The 23,546-nt window shown below is 57.3% G+C and overlaps 1 protein-coding gene across 1 annotated transcript in view; it reads right to left on the bottom strand.

The window, feature by feature from the left end:
- The window catches only part of SDK2 (sidekick cell adhesion molecule 2), a 218,337-nt gene extending 196,000 nt beyond the window's left edge, over window positions 1-22,337 (bottom strand). Inside the window, exon 1 of the mRNA XM_080680029.1 lies at window positions 21,924-22,337. Coding sequence (XP_080536155.1) covers window positions 21,924-22,050 — 127 coding nt within the window. The 5' untranslated portion in view covers window positions 22,051-22,337. The remainder of the gene's footprint in view (window positions 1-21,923) is intronic.
- Window positions 22,338-23,546: the final 1,209 nt, after the last annotated feature.

Here is a 23,546-nt window from a genome sequence, read left to right as displayed (position 1 = left end):
CCCCTCTGGAGTCCATCCCCCCTGGAGTCCATCCCCCTCCACCACCCCCCGCCATCCAGCCTGGTCCATCCCCCCTGCCTGGAGTCCATCCCCCCTGGAGTCCACCCCCCCTGGAGTCCATCCCCCGCCTGGTCCTTCCCCCCCTGGAGTCCATCCCCCTGCTGGAGTCCATTCTCCTCCCCCCTCCGCCCTGCCTGGTCCATCTCCCCTGCCTGGAGTCCATCCCCCCTCTGGAGTCCATCCCCCCGCCCCAAGGCAGGACCGTGTCTGGGAAGAACAGGGTAAAAGAGCAAAAAACCCAACAACTCTGTTTTGAGAAAACATTCAGTCTAAGATGCCTAAGACAAAACAGAACAAAGAAAAACAAGTCGTAACCCAGACAGGCTGCTGGATGCGTTAACCGCCAGATGAGCCCAGCATGCCAAGGAGCCCAGCATGCCAAGGAGCCGGGGAGGCCCCTGGAATGCGGGGGTCAGCGAGGGAGGCCCCCGGAAGGACAGAGAGCTGGTTAAAGTAACCCCAGGCAGACCCGGGAGACCCTGATCCAATAAGCAGGTTTCCTCACCTGCGAATACGGAAAATGGTAATTTGCTAAGCGAGACCCATTCATTAGCCTGCAAATGACACAGTTCTGATTCTTAGGAATGTCCCTGTTCATTAGCGCCCCCCCCCCCCCCCCCCCCCGCAACGCACAACACACCTTTGCACGGCCACATTTAAAGTCTTGCGTCTGGCTTGGGGCAGAAATGGCCACTCGGTGCCAACTTGTGCCTCCCTGTCTGTGGATTCATTTACAATTTGCCAAAACAAGATCCTCCCGGGGCAGGGGTTGGCCAGCCCCCGAGGGCTGGGGGCCAGAAGGACTCTCGGAGGATCTGTTCCTTTTCCTTGCTAGCGTCACAATCACTACATCGCTCACTGAGGAGCCACTAAAACCCTACTGCATGCCTGGCACAGTGTGAGACCTGAAAGGAAAAGGGAGCGGTCCCTCTCTCCTCCCCCCCCCCCCCTCTCTCTCTCTCTCTCTCACACACACACACACACACACACACACACACACACACACACACACACGGAACTTCTCTCCGGAATCCATCTCGAGTCCACTTAGTGCTGGGATGGCGCAGGGGGAGTGAGGGGTCAGGAAACCAGCCTGGCTGGTGTAGCTCCGTGGTTGAGTGTCAACCTATGAACCAGGAGGTCGAGGTTCGATTCCCTGTCAGGGCATACGCCCAGGTTGTGGGCTTGATCCCCACGGTGGGGCCTGCAGGGAGGCAGCTGACAAATGATTCTCTTGCATCAATGATGTTTCTAACTCTCCCTTCCTTTCTGAAATCAATAAAAAAAAATATTTTTAGAAAAAGAAAATCAACTCCCCTTGCCCTTGTATTCGTGGGATGGAACATGGGCCCAGCAAGGAATCTTCTACAGGGAACGTACCTGGGCAGGTAACGTGCCATTCCCTTCACTTCTGCCATTCTCACTAAACGGCGAGGAAAGCAATGGGAGGAAAAGGCGGAGAGGGGAGTGGAGACCCCGCTGCTGGCACAGCCGACGAAATCACCCCACAGCTACCAACTCCGGCTCCGGGCAGAGTACCCAAGAGCAACCTCCTGGAGGCCCCAGAGTGGAGCCAAGCCGGCGGGTGATGCTGGAAGAAGCACGTGGCGTGAAGCGAGTTTCCCGTGTTTTATGGCTTCTGGCTTGAGGGCAGGCGGCACGCAGTCAGCAGGCACAGAGAGGTAAGCCTCCCACACAACACAGTTACGGACAGACGCACGGACCGATGGACTAGCGCTGGGCGTCCAAGACCAAACCTGTGCATCCATGGCCCATCGATTTCTCCACGGGTGCACAGAACCCTCAAGAGGGAAAGACTGTGTCTCCATCAAATGGTGCCGGGATGACTGGATGTGCACGCGGAGGGAGGCGGCGGAACCCCTACACCACACCGTACACAAGAACCAACACAAAACGCGGGATCAGCAACCTACATCTCAGAGCTAAACCGTAACATTCTTAAAAAAAAAAAAAGCACCGGGTTAAATCTTCATGACCTTGGATTTAGCAATGGATTCTTGGATAAGACAACAAAAGAAAACGGTCAAGTTGGCCCTAACCTAACTTCAGTCTCAGCCTCTCTCAGGAGTGGAATTTTAAACCAATCAGTCTGGAATTCCTCGTCCGCCCTAGAGAAGCGATCTGCCCGATGATAAGACTCCCTCCTTTCCCCCTGGAGGGAAGGTGACCTAGCCAGAAATAATCCACTCTTTCCATTTCCTCGTCCTGCCCCGTTTCTGCCTATAAAAGCCTTCCGTTTTGTACACCAAAGAACCCTCTGTTTACTCGACGGGATACTGCCTGGTTTATGAATCCCTCAATAAAGCCAATTAGAGCCTTACATTTACTTGGCTGAGTTTTTGGTAACGCTGGTGAGGATATAAAATGGTCCAGTAACTGTGGGAAGCAGTCAGTTCCTTAAGAAGTTAAGCGTGGAATTACCGTATGACCTAGCAATTCCGCTCCTACTCCAAAGAGCTGGGTAGATACCCAAACTAATCCACGTGCACACACGTTCATAGCAGCACTATTCACAACAGCCCAAAAATGCCAACATCCATCAACAAATGAATGGATAAACAAATTATGGCTTATACATACGGTGGAATATTTTTCAGACATAAAAAGGAATGACGTACCGGTACATGCCACAACATGTTTGAACCTCAGAAACATTATGCCCAGTGAAAGAAACCAGGCACAAAAGGTCACAGATTGTATGACTCCATTTATATGAAATATCCCAGAATAATGGAATGCCGATTGGTGGTTGACAGGAGCTGCAAGGAGGGAAAATGGGGAGCAACTGCTTATGGGCATGGGGTTCTTTGTGGGGGTGATGAAAATGTCAATGTACTAAATGCCACTAAAATGTTCACTTTGAATGACTAATTTTATGTCTTATGAACTTCATCTAAAAAAAAAAAATCCAATAGAAAATCCACAGTCTTTCTCGGTCAAAGAACTACAGGATATAGGACAACCAAAGTCTTTCCTGATCTTCCCAGGGGGAACATCATCTCTTCCCCCACATTTTAAAAAAACATATATATATTATTGATTTCAGACAGGAAGGGAGAGGGAGAGAGAGAGATAGACACATTAATGACGAGAGAGAATATTGATTGGCTGCCTCCTATACGCCCCAAATTGAAGATCGAGCTTGCAATGCCCTGACCTGATTCATGGGTCAATGCTCAACCACTGAGTCATGCTGACCAGGATTGCTTCCTATTTCATTTATCCTATCTAATAAAAGAGTAATATGCAAGTTGACTGTACCTCTGCTACACCCACAAGCCACGCCCACCAGCCAATCAGGAGCGAATATGCAAAATTAACCCAACCAAGATGGCTGTGGCCACGGAGAGAGCAGGAGGCTTGGATTTCCCCAGCAATGGAGGAAGCCAAGCTTTCCGCCTGCCCTGGCCTGCCATGGCCTTCACTTAAGGCTACAATGTTTCAATTATAGAAGATAAATAAATCCCAACAAAAATGGCGGCAGCCACGGAGCTGGAGAGAGCAGGAGGCTTGAATTGTCCCCGGCAATGGAGGAAGCCAAGTTTCCGAAGCCCTAGCCTGCCTTGGCCTCTGCTTAAGGCTACAAAGTTTCAATTATAGAAGATAAATAAATCCCAGATCCCAGGGCCTACACTTGGGTCGCCGGGGCGCGTGGCCGGCCTGCAAACCACCACAGGCCCCTCGCCCAGGCCACCCCATGCCCCAAGGGAACCCCCACCCTGATCCGGGACACCCTTCAGGGCAAACCAGCTGGCCCCCACCCATGCACCAGGCCTCTATCCTATCTAATCCTCCTATCTAATCTAATCCTATCTAATACAAGAATAATATGCAAATTGACCATCACTCCAACACACAAGATGCTGCCCCCATGGGATCAAAGATGGCTGCCCCCCATGTGGACACAAGATGGCTGCCACAAGATGGCCAGCAGGGGAGGGCAGTTGGGAGGGACCAGGCATGCAAGGGAGGGCAGTTGGGGGTGATCAGGCCAGCAGGGGAGGGCAGTTAGGGGTGACCAGGCCTACCGGGGAGGGCAGTTGGGGACCACCAGGCCAGCAGGGGAGGTAGTTGGGGGGGGACCAGGCCTGCAGGGGATGGCAATTGGGGGTGACTGGGCATGCAGGGGAGGGCAGTTACGGGTGACCAGGCCAGCAGGGGAGGGCAGTTAGGGGCAACCAGGCCTGCAGGGGAGGGCAGCTGGGGGTGACCAGGCCTGCTGGGGAGAGAAATTAGGGGGGACCATGCTTGCAGGGGAAGCAGTTGGGGGCAACCAGGCCGGCAGGCTAGGGCAGGGGCAACCAGGCTGTCAAGGAAGGCAGCTAGGGGTGACCGGGCCACCAGGGGAGGGCAGTTGGGGGCAACCAGGCTGGCAAGGGAGGGCAGTTAGGGGTGACCAGGCCTGCAGGGGAGGGCAGTTAGGGGTGACCAGGTCTGCAGAGGAAGGCAGTTAGGGGCAATCGGGCTGGCAGGGGAGCAGTTAGGCATCAATCAGGCTGGCAGAGGAGTGGTTAGGGGGTGATCAGGCTGGCAGGCAGAAGCGGTTAGGGGCAATCAGGAAGGCAGGCAGGTGAACAGTTGGGAGCCAGCAGTCTTGGATGGTGAGAGGGATGTCTGACTGCCCGTTTAGGCCCGATCCTGGTAGGACAGTCAGACATCCCTCGGGGGGTCCCAGATTGGAGAGGGTGCAGGCTGGGCTGAGGGACACACCCCCTACCCCATGCATGAATTTCGTGCACTGGGCCTCTAGTTTAACAAATAAATGATTTAGTTGTTAACAGATCATAATAAAATATGATTTACTGAACAAACACCTACGTAGCATTAACTATATGCCAGAAGCTTTTCTAAGACCTTCACATATAAGAACTTGTTTAAACTTCAAACAGCCTCACAAAGCAAACATTACCGTCCCCAATTTACAGGTGGGGAAACTGAGACTCAGGGGGGTTAGGTTGCTTGGCCACAGCCACAGAGGCCGTCTGGCCCCAGGATCCTGGCTCCTATCCCGAGCTTAGTTCTCCACTGCTCTGCCGAGTGCTGGAGGCCCCGTCACTTGGTTGAGTGAAGGTATAGGAATCCCAGAACTCGGCCCAGGGCCCTAAGCAGTGGTGGGTGGCGGCAGGGACGGGCAGGGAGGGAGTCACAGATCTAGCCTAATGCCAAGGGATGAACCCACTACAAACTCAACTCCACGGCACCCCACCTCCACCGGGACCCCGACTCACTCTGCTGCCCCCACCCCACCTGTGGGTCCGTGGGCTGCTCCGCCTTCCCGATGTTTAGTGGGTCCACGCGGTGGAGAAAATTGCCCTTAAATAAGCAATCCGTTCCCACAAGAGCTCCCCTGTACTTGTCCCTGGAGAATTTTCAGTTTTGTTTATTTAATAGGCGATTCCTTTTCATGTTCTCCTTCCCATATCAAAGACGGCACCGCAGACAGACCATTAACAAAGCAGGCCTCCTCCTCCTCCTCCTCTTGCTTTTCCAGGAGGACTGGGTGGGTCAGCTCCCAGCCCTCTCAGCTAGGGCAGGAACAGGGGCAGGACTGCCCTCTGAGCAGAGAGAACTGGGACCAGAAGAGACCAGTTTTAGACACAATTTTAGGAGGGCCTCTGCCCTCTTAAATTTTGTCTCAAGAAAACCACAGCAGCCAATGAGCTCCGGTGCTTCCCAAACCTTAAGGTACCTATACATCACCTGGGGATCTTAAAACACAGATGCTGACTCATCAGCTCTGGGGCGAGGCCTGAGATTCTGCATTTGTAGCCAATTCCCAATGATGCTGATGCTCGGGGGGTGCGGGCGGGGGAGGGGGGTGTTCCAAAGCACGGGTTCAACCAAAAGTTTGAATTAACCTGGTTTAACCTGGGGAAGACACAACCTAATAACACAGTATCCAGTATTTACTGAGCACCTACTATGTGCCAGAGGCCCCTCGCCACTGCAGGCTGTGGTAGGACACTCTCTACCCAGCGTGGCAGAAGGATTTTCCTGATCTCCCTCAAAGAGTTAGTCCACAGAGAGGCGGGAACTGGAGGATTAACGTTTTCTGAGCAATATGGATTGCTGCCCCATTTTACAGATGGGGTCACCAAGGCTGGGAGAGCTTGAGGGTCCGGCCGAGGTCCTACGGGCAGCAGGGCCAGGATTCTGGCTGCGGTGTGCTCGGGCTGTGAAGACCGGCTTTTGTTCACAGCTGCTCACGGGATAAGGAGACAGAGGCAGCGCATACCAGACAGGACCAGACAAGCAGGCACCCGAGTCACGGGGCCGAATTCCAGATGCCTCCGCCCCATTGTCCTGCCCGCGATGATCGAGACGATCTGGACAAAGTCGGCGGGCTCCCTGGAGAAGCTGCCACCCTTGCTCACCCTGCCTCACCTCGTCTTACCCCGGGGCCTGAGACCAGACAGCCCCTTGCCTCTTCAGCCCGGGGAGAGGTCGTGGAGGCCCCGGGGAGACAGAAGCAGGAACAGAGGACCCTGGAGGCCGCGGCCAGGAGAGGCGGCGGGAATCCCTGGAGGGTCTCACCAGTGGGCAGCACCGGCCTCCGGGGCGAGTGGCCTGAGCAGGCGCAGGACCCTGTGCTTAGAAGAGCCCACCCACCCTCAGGTTAATGCTCTTCTGCCACCACCTTGGAATTCTTCTTTTGTTTGTTTTTTAATATATTTTTATTGATTTCAGAGAGGAAGGGAGAGGGAGAGAGAGAGAGAAACATCAATGATGAGAGAGAATCATTGTTTAGCTGCCTCCTGCATGCCCCCCACTGGGGATCGAACCCGCAACGCAGGCATGTGCCCTGACGGGGAACTGAACCCTGACTTCCTGGTTCATAGGTCAACGCTCAACCACTGAGCTATTACTGTCCTTGGAATTCTTCATGTTTTGTTAACGGCCGGGCCACCTTGGAATTCTTCATGTTTTGTTAACGAGAGGCCCGCCTTTTCATTCTGCACCGGGCCCTGCAAATTATGTCAGTGGTCCAGCCAGTGGTTAGAGATGGTGCCGGGCCGGACCCCGGCTCAGGGCTGATCCTATGTGGTAACAGGGCAGCGCAGAGCTAGGCAGAGCTGTGATTGACGGGCAGGCCAGTGCAAGCCCGCACCTCCCTGCAGCCTGAGCCCGGGGGCTGGAATGCGAATGGAAACTGCAGAGACGGGAGGCGCGAGCAAGGACCTTCTGAGGTGCCTCCGGGAGGCCTTGAAGGGCTCCCATGTCCTCCTGGGCTTGTGGTGACAGACTAATACTAATAATGGATTTGCCAGGCCTGGGGAGGGGACCCGAGGGGCCAGCTGTCTTCAGGGCCTTGGCCTCTCCAAGGAAACCACCACCCAACACCATCCAAACCCCAAGGGCTGGGCAGATGCAGGGCGCTCAGCTGTGCCAGCCGGTCTCAGGGTCCCCGTGTAATTGGAGCCGAGCCCCGGGCTTGGCTTCTGGAATTGGCCAAAGAAGGAGAGGAAAGCCAAGTGCAGTTGGTTCAGAAGCCCTGGCCTGGCTGGGAGTCCCAGCTCTGAGGGGAGGAAGCCAAGCCAAGCATTCATTCCTTGGGGGCCACTGTCCCTGGAGGACAGGTGCTGGCATCAGGCAGGGCCAAGGGAGGAATGCGGGGCCTGGGGCAGGACAGAGAGCGGCTTCACCAGGCCCAGTGCATTCTGGGAGGACAGTAATAGGGAGGGGAGAGTGTTCTGAAGCCTTGGGGTCTCGGTCCCAGGGGCCCGGTCCATGGTGGGTCCCCCAGGGTTTCAGGATTCAGCATCCAGTCTACCTTAAGGGGTGGCCTCGTACGCCTGCAGCCCTTTCCCCATTTTGGCCTTGCTGGAGCCTGCATGAGCATCTTAAATTTTTTGAACCAACACTATTGGCCTGATCTATGGTCAAGACGATGGTCATATTCCCAGAGATCCCACTTCTAGGAATCTATCCTAAGAAACCTGAAACACCAATTAGAAAGAATGTATGCACCCCTATGTTCATAGCAGCACAATTTACAATAGCTAAGATCTGGAAACAGCCCAAGTGCCCATCAGGAGATGAGTGGATAAAAAGCTGTGGTACATTTATCCGTGGAATACTATGCAGCTGTAAAAAAGAAGGATCTCTTACACTTTGGGACAGCATGGAGGGACATGGAGAGGATCATGCTAAGTGAAGTCAGTCAGACAGACAGAGACAAGTATCACATGATCTCACGCATATGTGGAATCTAATGAACAAAAGAAACTGATGAACAGAGAGGACCCAGAGACATGGAAGCATGGAACAGCGTGCGGCATCTCAGAGGGAAGGTGGGGGAGGGTGGGTGGGTGGGAGATAATCAACCAAAAACCTTGTATATGTATACTAGAGGCCCGTTGCATGAAGATTTGTGCAAGAACAGGCCTTCCTTCCCCTGGCTTTGCAAGTCTTCGCTCCCGGCCGGAGCACCGCTCCTGTAGCTCCCTTTGCCCCCCCGCACTCCCCATCATAGTAGGCGTCCTGCTCCGCCCGGCCACTCCGCACCTGCGAATGCAAATTAATCCCCATCTCTGTTGGGTTAATTTGCATACTCACTCCTGATTGGCTGATGGGTGTCGTGGAGGTACAGTCAATTTGCATATTTCTCTTTTATTAGTGTAGATATGCATAACCCATGGACACAGACTAAAGGGTGGTGAAGGCCTGGGGGGGTGGGGGGGGCTGGAAGGGGTTAATGGGGGGAAAAGGAGGACATGTGTAATACTTTCAACAATAATAAGAGAAAAAGATGGTCATATCCAAACTCTCGGGACTGCTGTGGGGGTTAAATGCACTAATGCACTCGGGGCCCTCGGAAGGGATGGTGCGCATTATATAAATAGCGGCCATTACCCAGTCTCGGGGACTCCAAGGGCATTTCACATCTCCAGAGCTGGCATGCGCCTCACTGCCGGAGAAACAGCAGCCTCTTTCCCTCTCGCAGGGGCACCCACCGTGATGGCCGGTCTCACAATGGAGCTCAGGTTCAGGGAAGAGGTATGATGATGACGGCGATGGTACCCATCAGTCTGCATCTCTTTCAGCGACAGCTCCTTGGGTGTGAGTTGAGTTATGGGGTGCTCTTGAGCGCCCTGATCCGTGTGGAAACAGGCATGGAGACCCCAGGGTGCTGGAGCGGGCAGGAGCCTGGGGCCCCCAGGGGGATGGACACTGGGTCATGGGCAGAGGCAGTGACAGGCTGGCAGAGGCCTGGGGAGATGGGTCAGGGCCACGGGCAGGGGGTAGGACAGGGCTCCTGACTCCCACGGCGACATCCCTGTGCCGGGCTCCATGTTAGGTCTGCTCTCTAATATCCCGTCAGACAATCCTCCCATCAGCCCCTCAGTGTGAGGGAGTGCTGTCTGTGTTAAGTCCACACTAAGCAAGTGAGGAAACTGAGACTCAGAACAGCGAAGGAATTGGCCAAGGCCAGGCAGCCTACAAGCGGCAGAGCGAGGCCAGGTGCTAGGCAGCCGTGGAAACGGGGCGCTATTTTGCTCCTCTGCAGTGTAGAGGGAAGCAGAGGGCGGAGCGGGCTCGTGGGTGGGACCCCGGCTTCCAGCACAGTTCGGCGGTTGAGAACTCAGGCTCCCACCCGACTGGGTCCATTCCATTCCCGAGTTCACCATTTACAAGCTACGGGACTTTAGGTAAGTTGCTCCGTCTCTCTGGGCCTCCATTTCCAAATCCATACAATGGGGACAGCAGGCTTCCTCACAGGGCTGTTGAGAGGACCCAACAACCGATGTAAAGCATTTACAACAATGTCCGGCTCGTGGCAAAGGCTCCATCCATCCCGGGACACCACAGTCCTGCCAGGGGCCAGCTTCGCAGCTAAGGTGAGAGTCAGAACGTTCGCCTGCATCTGCGTGGGGCGGAGCCTGCAGAGGGGCAGGAAGTCCCAAGCTCCCAAGCCCTGTGGCTTGGGGCACCTCCCTTGGTTCCCTGGGCCCCACGTCCTCCTTTAATAAAACGGGGAGCCCTTTGTCATCTGACCTCAGTGGTTGTCCGAGTTCCCCTACAGTTTTAGGTCATCTATTGCCTCCTAGGGAGGCTCCAGGACCTAGGGCCAGAGGAGGGGTACAGGGAAGAGGACCCCAAACCCCAAACACACACATGTGCTCATCACACATGTGAGCACACCGGAGTCTCCGTGCTTTCATGGGCTGCTCCCCACCGGGAGCTGGCTGACGCCCAGCAGAGTAAGCGTCCCTGAGTGTCAGCATCTCGAGAAGGTGGCTAAGCACCGTCTGACCCGAGTGGTTGGGTAGCGGACACTCAGGTGCGAATCTGCCGCCCATAACTGCTGCTTGGCAACGGAGAGGGTGAAAACAAAACCCTCCCGGAGGCGCTCCTCCGTGGAACAGGTCGAGAAAGAGGAATGGACGGGCTCCAGGTTGGAAAAGAAGTTACAGCGCCTGCATTCGGGGATAACCTGATCATGCGTGTAGGAAATCCGATGAGGTCGACAAAAAAGTTACCAGAACGAATCATCGAGCCTGGCCGAGTCCAGGGTGCGAGACCAACGTGTCCAAATCAACTATTTCTGAGTCGTGGCGACGAGCCACTGGGAGTCGCAATAAAAAAAAAATAACATTTACAATTGCATCAAAATCATGAAAGATTGAGGCCTAAATCTGACAGGCGATGTTACAGAACCTGTACTTTGTTGAAACCCACCATGCGTTGCTAAGCGAAACCCAAGAACTAAAGAATGGGCCGGGAAGACTCAATGCCGTCAAGACGTGCGTGCTCATTTTCACCTACGTAATCAATGGAATCCCAACCGGAAATCCCAGCAGGAGTTTTTTTTTGGGAAAAAAAAAAAAAAAGCGATTCTAAAATTCATACCGAACGGTAAACTGATTCTGAAGACAGATAAACTGATTCTTAAGCTGATCTGGAAACGTACAGGCCCCAGCACAGCCCAGGCAAACTGAGAAAGAAGTCAGAGAGCTATCGCTACACAGTTTCAAGTCTTCCCAGAAAGCAACAGTAGTAACCAAGACAGACAGACAGACAAATGAAGCCACCGAGAGTGTCCAGAAATAGACCCACACGTATATATATACGGACAACTGACTTCCAAGACAGGTGCAGAGGTAATTCAGCGGTGAACGGACTATTTTCTTAAAGACAAAGCTGGAACCATTGGCTATCCATTTAAAAAGAGAAGAGAAATGAGAAGAAAAAAGCAGGGAAGGGTTAGGAAGGGCACAGGAAGCGTTGGGTGGCGATGGATATGTTATCCTGATGTTGGTGATAATTCCAGGTATCACACCCACACACGTCCAAAATGACCACGTTGTACTCTTTAAACATATACGGCTTATTATGGCACACCCAAACCAAAGCCCCTCGTGTTCCCCAAGGAAGGCAGGGCTTCACCATCCTACACGACCCCAGCTTCAAGGTCACCTTCTCGGGGAAGCCTCCTCCGAGCAGCTTCACAGGTGACCCCTCTGGACCCTCCTCACTGGTTCCCACCATCTCTTAGCTTCTTTCACACTGTCCTATAAATATGTATTTTTTTTTTTTACTAGAGGCCTGGTGCACGAATTCGTGCACAGGTGAGGTCCGGCCGGCCCCACCCCTGGTCGAACTCCCAGTCAAACTCCCGGTCGAGGGGACAATTTGCATATTAGCCTTTTATTATATAGGAGGATTGATTTTTAGAGATAGAGGAAGGGAGAGGGGGTAGAGAATAGAACATCAATGAGGAACATCATCGATCAGCTGCTTCCTGCACGGCCCCTACTAGGGATCCAGCCCGCAACCCAGGCATGTGCCCTGACCAGGCATCGAACTGGCGACCTCTTGGTTCCTGGGTTGACACTCAACCGCTGAGCCACACCGGCCAGGCTCAATGTCATCTCTTAGAAGCAAATAGAATTCCAGCCCAGAGGCCTCCTTCATGGGCGATGAAGGGCAGGAAGGAAGTTATCAGTGGCTGAAGCAGCTTTTGCTAGGCGCTCCGAAGGCACCCTAATGTGTGGATGGAAAACAAAGACCAAAAATGTGACCCGAGGCCCCAGCTGCAAGGGCACCCCTCAATCATTCAGCCTTCCTCCACTCCCCGGGAGCCCAATCCCTGGCACCACGATGGGGCCACACCCTTCGCCCCTCCATCCGCATCTCGGAGGCACGCCTCTGCTTCCTGAACGCTCAGCTTGGCTCAGGATCGAGGGCCCCTTGAGCTCTTCCCCAGCAGAGGCGCAAGACAAGCTGGAGTTCAAGGCCTGGTCCCCGCACCCTGGGCTGGACATTCCAAGTTCCTGGACAGACAATACGCCCTAACATTGCCGGCGAGGTGGTGCGAGGTGCAGGCAGGGGCTGCAGACAATGAGCCTGTGTTTCGCCCCACGCCTCCCGAAGGCAGCGCTCCACCGGGGCCACGAGAGGCAGCTGAGCCATCAAAGCACAGCAGCCCACAGGACCGGTCCACATCTCTGCCCCCAAGGCCCGGGCTGCCCCGGGTCATGTATCACAGCCTCCCTCCCACCCTGCGGCCAAGCAACGTTCCTTTTTCCTGGAGGTTTCCAGCACCTTCTAGGTTCTTCATCCACCAAGGCCTTAGGAGGACAGGGCTATGCGCCAATACCTCTCTTCTCCCGACACCCAGACCTCTGTCCTCCTGGGGCAGGGAGAGGGGGTCCTGGACAGATCTCTCCAGCCACCCGGAGCCATCGCCGGGAGCGGCCGCTCTCGCGCGGGCTGACTTCTCTTCATTAGCGCGATCACATCAGCACTGACAGCCGCGTGTTTATCACCGTCCTGACAACAACCGTCTTTCATCCGGTGATGCACAGCCGGATAATGAGCTGGGGGCAGAGCTACCTCGAACTCCCCTCCGCCCTCCTCGGCAGCTCCGGCCCCCGATGGCCTGCCCGCCAGCTCCCCTCCCCGCCTACACTCACTCTGCCAGGGCTGGGGAGAAGGGGCTGCAAATGAGGAGGTCAAGGGCCACTTGGCTGAGCGGCCGGAGCTGGGCAAAGCCCACGGGGAGGAGTCTTCAAGGTTGACTGAGCAGGGAGGCGTGAGTGCCGGGCACAGTCAGCAGCATTTCCTCCGACCAAGTGCTGAGTCCTTGAGTCAGGGCAGTGAGAGGCGTAAACCGTGCTGGGGAAGGCTGCCGCCGACAGGGCCTGGGAGGGCATGGCGTCTGCTTCTGGAAGCTCAGGAGCCGCAAGAGGCATCGGGCGGGGTGAAACCGATGACCTAGAACATGTGGTTAGTGCTGCATGGGCAGGGCACGGAGCTCCGAGCTGCTGGAGCTGCTGCAGGGAAGCAAAGGCCCTGCTTGGCCAGAGGATGGCCTTCCCGTCACCCCGGCTCTCCTGGAAGGCACCCACGCGCTCATGCATAAGGCCCCTTGCAGAAGATAGAGTTATCATGGGGCCAGACACCTCCTGCCAGGAGAGTCTTCAGGCCTCACTCGGGCCCTGTCCCCAACTCCTTCGGTCACAATACAATGCTGTGATCCAGGGACAGTTCCCTAATGGTATGGAGCAGATTGGAAAATGCCAACCACCCCAGCAGCAGGGTCCCCTAGGGAGGGGCAGAAAGCCTCACCCACACACCCTCACCCTTGAATGCGCTGCCATAGACCAGTCAAGGTGGATGGCTATGGTGGCCCAGGGTCAATTATGTTGGGGACACAACGGCTTTAGGGGGAGGTATGTGTACAAAAGATTATAGAAAAATCTAAGTACAAATGGTTGAAATTATCCTATATAATAAAAGGCTAATATGCAAATAGACTGAACAGCAGAACAACCGGTCGCTATGACACGCACTGACCACCAGGGGGCAGACGCTCAACGCAGGAGCTGCCCTGGTGGTCAGTGCGCTCCCACAGGGGGAGCACCGCTCAGCCAGAAGCCCTGAACCGGGCTCCCAGCTGGGGAGAGCAGTGGTGGTGGCGGGAGCCTCTCCCGCCTCTGCGGCAGCGCTAAGGATGTCCGACTGACGGCTTAGGCCCACGAGGGGTCCCGGACTGCGAGAGGGTGCAGGCTGGGCTGAGGGCCACCCCCCGCCCCAGTGCACAAATTTTGTGCACCAGGCCTCTAGTATATATATCTGTGTGCAAAGTATCTTAGACTCTTAAATGTGATGTGACTCAAGAGATCATCTCATTCAAGTCTTTCAAATCCGAGTTTTGACATATATCCCTGGAGGTCCAGGAAGCCATGGGGCAGAAATGCCACATCTTCTCGCAGCACTAATTGGCTTTAAAATAGCCTCTGGGTGGCCCTGGCGGGTGTGGCTCCGTTCGTTAGGCATTGTCCTGTGCACCAAAAGGTTGCTGGTTCAATCCTCAGTCAGGGCACATGCCTGGGTCGTGGGCTCGATCTCCAGTTGGGGATGTGCAGGCGGCAGCAGATCGACGTTTCACTCTCACATTGATGTTTCTCTCTCCCCCTCTCCCTTCCTCTCTAAAAATCAATACACATATTAAAAATAACATACCCTCTGTGTGTTAAAATAGATTTCAGATAGACTAAAGGATGGAATGCAAAATTTCATGTATTTAAAAATTAAAATATTAAACAGGAAAAGGTAGTGTGGGTAGCAGACAGCTTCAGGCTGTGTGGCCAGATCTCCCAGGACACATGTCTACCTCCTCCATCACTGAAGCCAATCAGGAAGAGCTTGGAAATGCTATAATTATGCCTCACATTTTCCTGGTGAAGACACGGGGGGGGGGGGGGGGGGGCGGGGAGGAGGCCCAAAGGGACCCAAGGAGAATCGGTCTTGGTCTCTGAGTCCCACACAGCGTCCAAGCCTGTTACCTTCTCTCTGACGTCACTATCATTCCTGTGGGACCCTTCTTTAAGGGGTGAAGTCTGTTAATTGGGAACAATAATTTATGTCTAATACCTCCATCCCTGTTGATGAAGGGTTATTATCTAAACTGGAGGAGTTTCTAATTAAAGAAATCCGTCACACAGACATTCAAAGATAACTCAGCATCAACAAGGCCAAAGTGCCAAATGAGACATCTAGACCAGTGGTCGGCAAACTCATTAGTCAACAGAGCGGCAAACCGCGGCTCGCGAGCCGCATGTGGCTCGCGAGCCGCCGTTTGCCGACCACTGATCTAGACCATCGGCACCCTGAGCGCTCCGGGCACCGGGAGGAAGTGCGGCAGCCCTGGTCCTTGGGGGAAGAGATAGCGGGAGAGAGGAGGGAAGGGTGCTGACGGCTAGGCAGTGGGAATGAATGGAGGGGGGACTGCAGCCTTGCACAGGGCCCGGGGGTGCAGGGCTTGGTGCGGATACCACAGCAGTCGGGGAGCAGGCCGGTGAAGCCAGCCAGGAGAGGGCTGACACGAAAGGTCTCAGCCTCAGATCCTGTGGCCAAGACCCTGTGGGACAGCAGATGGGGCCACAGAGAGGGCTCTGGGTTCCCTTAGACAGAGAGAGGCCATCAGGCTGCGCCCCGGGCCCACCCAAGCTGCGGAGAAGCCTGTGGTCACACGAGACAGTTCCCAAGTCCCTACGCAGCACGGCGAGCCCTTCATTCCAGAAGGTGGGCGTCTGGATCAGAAGCAACAGCCTCAGAAGCAGCTGACCTGCGCTCACTCTCTTGACATGGAAAGTGACCTTGGCAAGTGACTTAATCTTTCTGAACTTCAGTGCTAACAAGGTTAATAATGCTCATGCCTGCTACCCAGCTGCTTCATAGGTGGGGGTGAAGGGAAAGGGAGATGTCGGTGAGAGATACCCACTGACGTGAGGTTTTACGCAAGGACCCAGCAGAAACATTCACCGTAAGGCTGTCAGAGCTGGTAACAGCTGCCTATGTGGGTGCTCTGTGGCACAGTTGCATTTTAAGCTAGAGCCAGATACCACTCAGCCAAATAAATAAATCCCTAATAGTGGAAGTGTGGGTGCAGGTCTATGAGAGATAAAGGGAGCAGAGGCGTTGGAAGACAGGGCACGAGTCAGCTGGCCTTGCTTCCCAGACCCCAAGAGGACAATGCTGACAATGACAAACCCTCACCCAGTGCTTACTGTACAGGGCATGCTGTCCTAAATGCTTAGCATATCTTATTAAACCCCATCAGCACCCAATGAGGTAAGGACCACTGTTGTCCCCATTTTATAGATGAAGAAACCGAGACACGGGTCCGCTCAAGGTCACCCACGCAGTAAATGACAAGTAGGATTTGAACCCGGGGAGTCGTCCCTGTTTCAGGCTCCTCAGAGGTCTGTGCTGACCCACCCGGGCTTTCTGAGGGCGCATTCTGATTGGCTCTCACAGTCCGAAGCAGGTTCATCACTGACACAGACTCACGGATGCCCACCGCGTTAGGCCATATTTCTGACCATCACTCAGACTCTGAGCGGGACAACTGCCTCCCTCATTTGTGCATCTGCACGTCCACCGAGGTGCCCTGTGGGGAGGGTCCAGGTTCTGGCTCCAACAGGCCCTTGAGAGTCACCTGTGTCCACCCCAGAAGGCGAATCCCCTAAATAGGCTGAGTTATGGCAAATATTTCCTCCCCTTAGAATCATCACATCATCACATTCTCACCACCTCTCTGGGTCACTGACAGCTTCCTCTGTGGCATCAGACTCTTACCGCTTTCCACCACGTCCCCTTCAGTGTGGAAGACGTGTGTGGCTCAGACACTAGCAAGTCAGTCACGAATGCCCCAGGTGACTTTAAGGAGACTCTTGAACATCTCTAGGTCACCCCAACCCCGGGGAGGGCACAGGGAAAGGAAAGGAGCAGAGGCAAGAGGGGTTCCGGTCCTGACCTCCTGAACTCTGCCAACCTAAGGCCAGTGAGGACACCAACCCAGGAGGACCCGGAATTCCTGGGTTATTTCCAAACTCTACGACCTCCCCTGCACCAGCCCGGGTGGACGACCAGCATGGCTGTCCGAGCATCCCTCCCTGGGAAGATGACAGGTGTTGGGGCCATGGAGCCCTGGGTTCACATCCCGACCTTTCGACTTTCTGGCTGAGGGGTCTTGGGTGGTTAATCGCGCTGAGCCTCAGTTTACCGACATGTTGGAGTGCGGGGAGGGAGGGGGTGTGGATGATGGCACCCTCCTATCCGGTGGCCAACACATTATAAACACGTAAGATTATTTAAAAGGGGATTGGGATAATCTTATTTAACGTAAAGAAAACAAAAAACAAAACCCACACCCAACTCTTAGAAGGTAGAGACACTTATATTTAACTGTTTCCTCATCTTACGGATGGAAAACAGCCTCAGCTCAGGGCGGCTCCGTGGTGGAAGCAGGATTCAAGCCAGAACCCAGACTGGGAGCCCCCTGCCACGTGGCACCCCCAGTCCCTAAAGGAGCCGGGCCTCGCAGGACGCCCAGGCCCAGAGCGGCTTCGTGACGCAGACACCTGGCTTGGGGAGTGATGGGCCGGGTGGGGCAGCCCTCCTCCCCTCCCCCAGGCCTGGCCCTGCCCGGCACCACCGAGTGGGCACTGCCTCCTCCCAGGGGGCGCGGATGGCAGGGAGCAACCAGGATGTCTGGGCAACCCGGCGTGTTTTCCTTTCCGCTGGAGGCCGTGGGGCGCTGCCGGCAGGCACTGCTGGCCCGTTTGTTGCTATTGGCATCCCAAGGCCCCGAATTACGATGACTAATTCCCGCCGCTTTAGGCGGGCTGTGGCAACGTGCCCCGGGGGGAGCCGGGCTGGAAATCCCGCAGGCAGCACCCTAACACCCAACATCGATTCCAACTCAGTCTCCTGACTCCCCGAGGTCCCGGGAGTCAGAGGGATGGGGAGGGAGCTTCCGACCCATCAGAGGACTCCTCCAACTGCAGCCAAATCCTGGGGTAACCGGCCACAGGGAGGCCCATTTCCGCAGCAACACAGAGTACAGCTGTGTGACAACCAGTTTGTTTCGTCAGGTAGTGAGGCCTCCGTCACCGGGGGTATCCAAGCAGACAGCGGACGACGGGCTACTTGCGCCACGTTGCTGGGCAGAGGATAGCACTGGGTGACATTTCATGTTTCTTTCGAGTCAAACGCACGGATTCACGATAGTCCTGCGGACGGAGAACGAGCTCCTTCTCCTTCGCCCGTTAGCTTACCGCCCAACTGCGTCCCGTGGTCCAAAGTCAAACGCATACCATTCCCGTTTAACACATCGTTCTAAAGCCGGCCGTTCAGGCGCTGTTTAAACAGAGGACTGCTCTAAAGGACTTGGCCCCTTGCCCAGCCTCCCTTCCCTGATGGAACGAGGCTCCTGGCCCCACTCTAGCCTTCCAGGAGAGGACAGAGGGGAGAGGCAGTCGATAAATATTTGCCGAGCAAATGCATGAAAGAAGAGGCAGGTGCAGGCTGCCCGCGTGACTCGGACTCTGGGTGGGGGTCCTGAGTCTGTTTAGCCCGGGCAGGGGAGGGGCTCAGCGAACAGCAGCACCAAGCTGTGTGGCTCCTCTAACCACAGCCAGCATGTTCCAGAATCCCCCCAGCTGCAGCCAAGGGCGCACTTGGGGAGGGAGACAGAGGGGTGCGGGGTGGAGAGCCCCCTCTCCGGTCCTGGATGAAGGGGACACGGGGAACAGGGACACCCCGGGCCCGCCCTCGTGTGGGGCTTTTGACACAAACCAGCTGTGAGCCCCAGGCAAGCATGACACTCGGCCTCGTGGTAATTAGCAAGAGGCCCTGATCAATAAGTTATTTTTTGCTGTCAGTAATTAATAATTACAGCTTCGCCACACCATGTAATTAAACTTCCATCCTGCTCCCCCGCGTGCTGTTTGGCTTTCATTGTGATTAGCTGGCCGCACTAAACTTTCTCCCTTCGGAGCCTCCAGAGCTGGGGCTTCCCAACCCTCAACCCAGGGTCCCCACTGCCTGGCTCGCTCAGCTCACACGCCCTCCCGTCCCCCTCCCAGGCACTCTTCTCCTGAAAGAACCTTCTAGACCAGCTGGCTGGGCTGCTACCACCCTCTTGCCAGCCTCCTCGGATGCCCACCAGCAGGAACCAAGCTCCGAAGGCCGTGGAAACCCTGCGGGCGCCTGTTAAGATCCAGGCGCGACGCCCAGGCTCCCGCTGCCGCCTCCCCTCGGAGCACCTGGGAGTGCAGCCCGGGACTGGACGGCCACGGGAGACACAGCGACGCAGCCACCGAAGGAAGTAAAGGAAGGGTCTCGCGTGAGAAAAAGGCATCCGAGGCCTAGCGGGTGGGTGGCCCGGAACCCCTCCCCGTGGACCTGGGCTTAGAGTGTAAAGACACTGGTACGAACACCAACGATGACCCTTTCTTCAGCACCATCTATGTGCCAGGCAAAACCTCAAACTCCCGATGGCCTCTGCTCTTTCTACCACATCACTCGCTCTTTCTACCACATCACTCGCTGGGAAAGAAGTGTGAATTGCGTGACATCCGCTTGAAGGGAAAATGGTCAAGTGGTGGCTTAGGTATAAGGAGGTGATGGCGCCCGGGGCCAGCACCTAAAAAACACTAGGCTGGGGCTAGATAAGGTCTGGCAGTGACCCAGGTGAGGTCTGGCCCCAGCGAGGACCACTGATCGGTCCCTCACTGTGTCCTGATTGGAGAACGCGGCTCATGGGCTCAGAAGCGACACCCAGTGCTGTGGCCTCAGCCACCCCAAGGGTTAGCGACACGCCACGACTCACACTTAAGGAGAAACTCCACTCTCTAACCCCAAAGCAGATAAGAAGCTCCCCCCCCCTCCTAGTCCTTGGCTTGCCCCTGCCCCTACCACCGCCCCCCCCACTCAAAGGCAACATTGCCCCCCAACCTGGGCTGGGACCAAGTTCCCACAATCCCCTGCATGGTCTGCTGCCCGGGATACAAAAGGATGGAGAGTCCTCGTGGGGCAGGCAACACACTCAGACCAGAGAACACAAATGGAGCAGCAGGGGACCTGGGCGGTGCTCTCCCTCCGACAGGCAGCAAACAGGAGGAGGGGAGAGGGAGCGAATCAATCAAAGACCTTCCTGCTCTGACAGGCGAGCCCCTCCCCAAGGAGGCTCGGGGCCAGGAGGCGGCCTGGCCTTCAGCAGGACGCTGGAATCTTGACCTCAGGTGGAGGGGACAGAGGTGGAGGGGACAGGTGTGGAGGTCTACAGGCCTGGGCCTGGATGGGACAAGAACAAGGGGGCCACCTGGCCAGGGACATCATGCCATGGCTGGAGTCTGTGCAGTAATTCAGTTAAAGTGTCCAGACAGAGGCTGACACCCCTCTGAGCCCTTCCTGGCTTTGGGCTGGGAACCCCAGGGGCATCTCAGAGCAAATCTGGGAGGTGCCCCCCTCCTCTTCCCGCAGCCTCACAGCCCTCCTGGGACCCCACAAACCCACCCCAGCTGTGCATGGTCCTGGTCCCAGGGCCAGAGGGGCTTGGAACCCTGCCCTGACTCTGCCCCCAGAGATCTCCCCGCGGCCTTGGTCAAGTCACTTAATGCCCCGGGACCTCAGTTTTCCCATCTGTGAAATGGCTCCTAGAATACGCCGACCTCTGAGGTCCTGCTTGCTGGAAGATTTTATGAAGATCATAAAAATAATCATAACTTTTATTACCTTACATTTCCAGGGCCCGTTAACAACATTTCTAAGTGCTTTAACGTAAATTACCTTGTAAAACCCTCCCCTCAATCCCGGGAGAGCGGATTACTTTCATCTCTTTGATCTTGGCTCTCTGGCTGGGTTGACTCTGGGCGCCCTGAGGTACCCTCCCTCTATTCTCCCGCCCCCCCCTCCCCTGCTCAGCAACCCCAGAGGTAAGTGGGGCCCCTTTCGAGGTTGCAGGGTGGGCAGGTGAGCAGCCTTGGAGGGGAGGGAGGAGGGGCAGGCGCCCTCAAGCCCCGGAGAGAGGGGAAGCCAAGCCCCCAGTCGTGGCGCTCAGTCCAGGCTTGTCTCCCTCAGCTCCCAGCAGGCGCCGCTCGGACACCGCTGGCACCACTGTGAACCCCAAAAGCAAGGAAGCGCCGGTGCAGCCGCCCTCGCCTTCTGGGACCTGCCAGGGGGCTGGGAGGACATTTGGGCACCCGCCCTCTTGAGGGGGACCCGGTGCGGGTCACACCTCCTCATGCTTCCTAACACTCCCACCCAAAGCCCACCAGCCCTTCTCCACCCAGGCTGCTCCAGGTCAGAGCAGCGGCTGCAGAGACAATTGAGCGGCCAGTGGAGCTGAAGGCAAAGGCAGGAGCCGTGTGCCGAGGAGGGGGGGGGGCAGGGGGCCTCAGACACCCGCTGGGCACCTTCCCCCTTGTGGGTCCTGGGTTGCACCAGGACCTGGGCTCCCAGCCCCAGCCCCAGCCCCAGCAGCCGGCAAGGCAGCCAGGCGCGGGCTCCATACGTGGCCAGGCCCGTCCATCTCCCTCCCCGGGCTGCCACCCGGCACCCCGCACTCGCCTTGGGCTCCTTCCCGCCGCCCTCCCAGTCCACTCCCTGGCCGTGGGGCGGCCAGCGCCAGCCAGGCAGGGTCTTGCCCTCTGATGACACTGAGCGGGGAGCCGGGAGCCCGGCCTGAGGATCTGGGTAGAGCCGGGCGCTGAGCCCCGCGCAGAATGGCGCGCCCCTCCCTCGTGGGTCCAATGGGGTACCCATAGCGGGTGTGGGGAGTAGCGACCCCCCCCCACAACTCATCTAAGGCTCTTCTCAGCCTTCCCAGCACGGACCGTACCTTCCCTCATTCGGAAGCCACAAGTCCCAGAAACACTGCCCCACCCCCCAACGAGAGCCCCAAAACTCGAGGAGGGAGGCCCGAAACTCCCTTTGAGAGAGCTCTGCCCAGGTTAAGCCGGGTGTCCAGGAGGCCACCGTAAGGCCAGCAGGCTCCCGCCCCTTCCGCGTACCCCCTCCCCATCCCCACGTGGGGGTGGCCCTCCTACCTTGCGCTCTGGCCTGGGGGATCCCGTGCAGGGCCAGCATAGTCCAGATCAGCAGCCCCCACATGGTGTGGGGGTGTGGGGGGTCCTCCGCACCGTTATAATCCTGGGGGGTCCGGTACCCTGCCATCGTCCCGGGAGACAGTCTAGGTGGCTCTGGCCCGGGGCGGTCTATGCCCGGGAGGGGCAGCCCTGGGGACCCCAAAGCTTCCCAGTCTTCTTCTGTCCAAGTTCGATCCTCCTCGCGGCGCGCCCGGAAGGCGACGGGCGAGCAGAGAGAAAGAAAAAAGCCGCGCTCTCGGACTCAGGGCGCCTTCCTCCCTGAGAACCCCAACTCCGACTTCGCCTCCCCGGCAGGGAGGCCTCCGCAACTCGGCCGGGTCGCTGGCCGGGCTCCGCAATGAAAGGACAACTTCAGGAAACTTCCTCCAGTGGCCACGTTGCCCGCCCCCCGCCCGCTCCCCGCCCCCTGGTTGGGTCGTCCAGGCGGACGCAGTCACCGCCGTTCCCGGCGCCGGGCCCTGGGGGCCAGTCTGGAGCAGAGCGCGGCGGCAGGCGCGGCCGCGGGGGTTCTTTCAGGGACGCGGGTTTCGGGGGGCGCGGTGTGCATCGCGGTCCGAATCTCCCTGGAGCTGAAGTTTTCTTCTCTCTAACTTTGCAGGCGGCATCTGCCGGGGCCAAGCCACCCCGGACGGCTCCACTGCCCTGGCGCTCAATCCGGGAACTCTCGGTGCCCCCCCGGGGGCGTTGGGCCCGCGCGCGCCCTCGGCCCGGCACCCAGGCGGCTAGCAAACTTTGCGGGTCCCGCGGCCCGGCGCGCAGCCCCCCGCGCCCACGTCCGCACCGGTAGCGAGGCGGCGGGGACGTCTGCTGGGCTCGGTGACCCGGGCTGTCGCCGCCGGCGCCCGGGCACGGAGCCTCCTGCCGCCGGGAGGATGGAGACCGGCGGTTCTGCCCTCTGCCGCGCCCTGGCTGGAGCTCTCGGAGAGACGCTCGGAGAACCCGGCGGGCAGCCCTGGCTCCGGGGGCGCGGCGCCTCCTCTGACGCCCGGCGCTCGCCAACCGCCCCGGCTTGGGAAGCAGCGGCCACGGCGCCCGCCCCAGCGCCTCGGCCGCCCCGCCGACTCCCGCCTCGGCAGCCGCCGCCACCGCTCGCCGAGCCCGCCGCCTCCGTTTCCCGGGCTCGGGGTCCGGAGAACGGCTCCAGCCTGCGCCGAGAGCCGGAGCTGCCTGAGCTGCGGGGGCAGCGTGAGCCGGGGACGAGCGCGGCGGAGGCGGAGGCGGAGGCGGCGACGCGGAGAGGAGGGCCGAGCGCTACCCAGTGGCCGCGACTGGAGAGCAGCCTGCGCGCGGGGAGGAGGGGCGGCGGCCCCGAGCCGGGCCCGGGAGCGAGCCCTGCAAACACATTTCATCTGCGCGGCCGCGGGCGCCTTGCGTCTCCAGGACCCGCCGCGGGGGCAGCACTGCCAACCTCTCACCATAAGGAGGACGGGTGCGCACCGAGCCCCTCCGCTCTCTGTCCATCCCCACCCTCCGGCACGCCTCTCACAAAGGCCTCTTCTGGTTCCCCGCTCTCTCCCGTAGCCAAGAACCCCAGCACCCTTTTCCTACTGAGTGACAGAGGTG

This window comes from Plecotus auritus (genome assembly GCF_963455305.1).
Source record: "Plecotus auritus genome assembly, chromosome: 7".
In the NCBI taxonomy this organism is placed as follows: domain Eukaryota; kingdom Metazoa; phylum Chordata; class Mammalia; order Chiroptera; family Vespertilionidae; genus Plecotus; species Plecotus auritus.
Note: the sequence above shows the minus strand (reverse complement) of the source record. Positions and strands in the feature narration are given on the sequence as shown.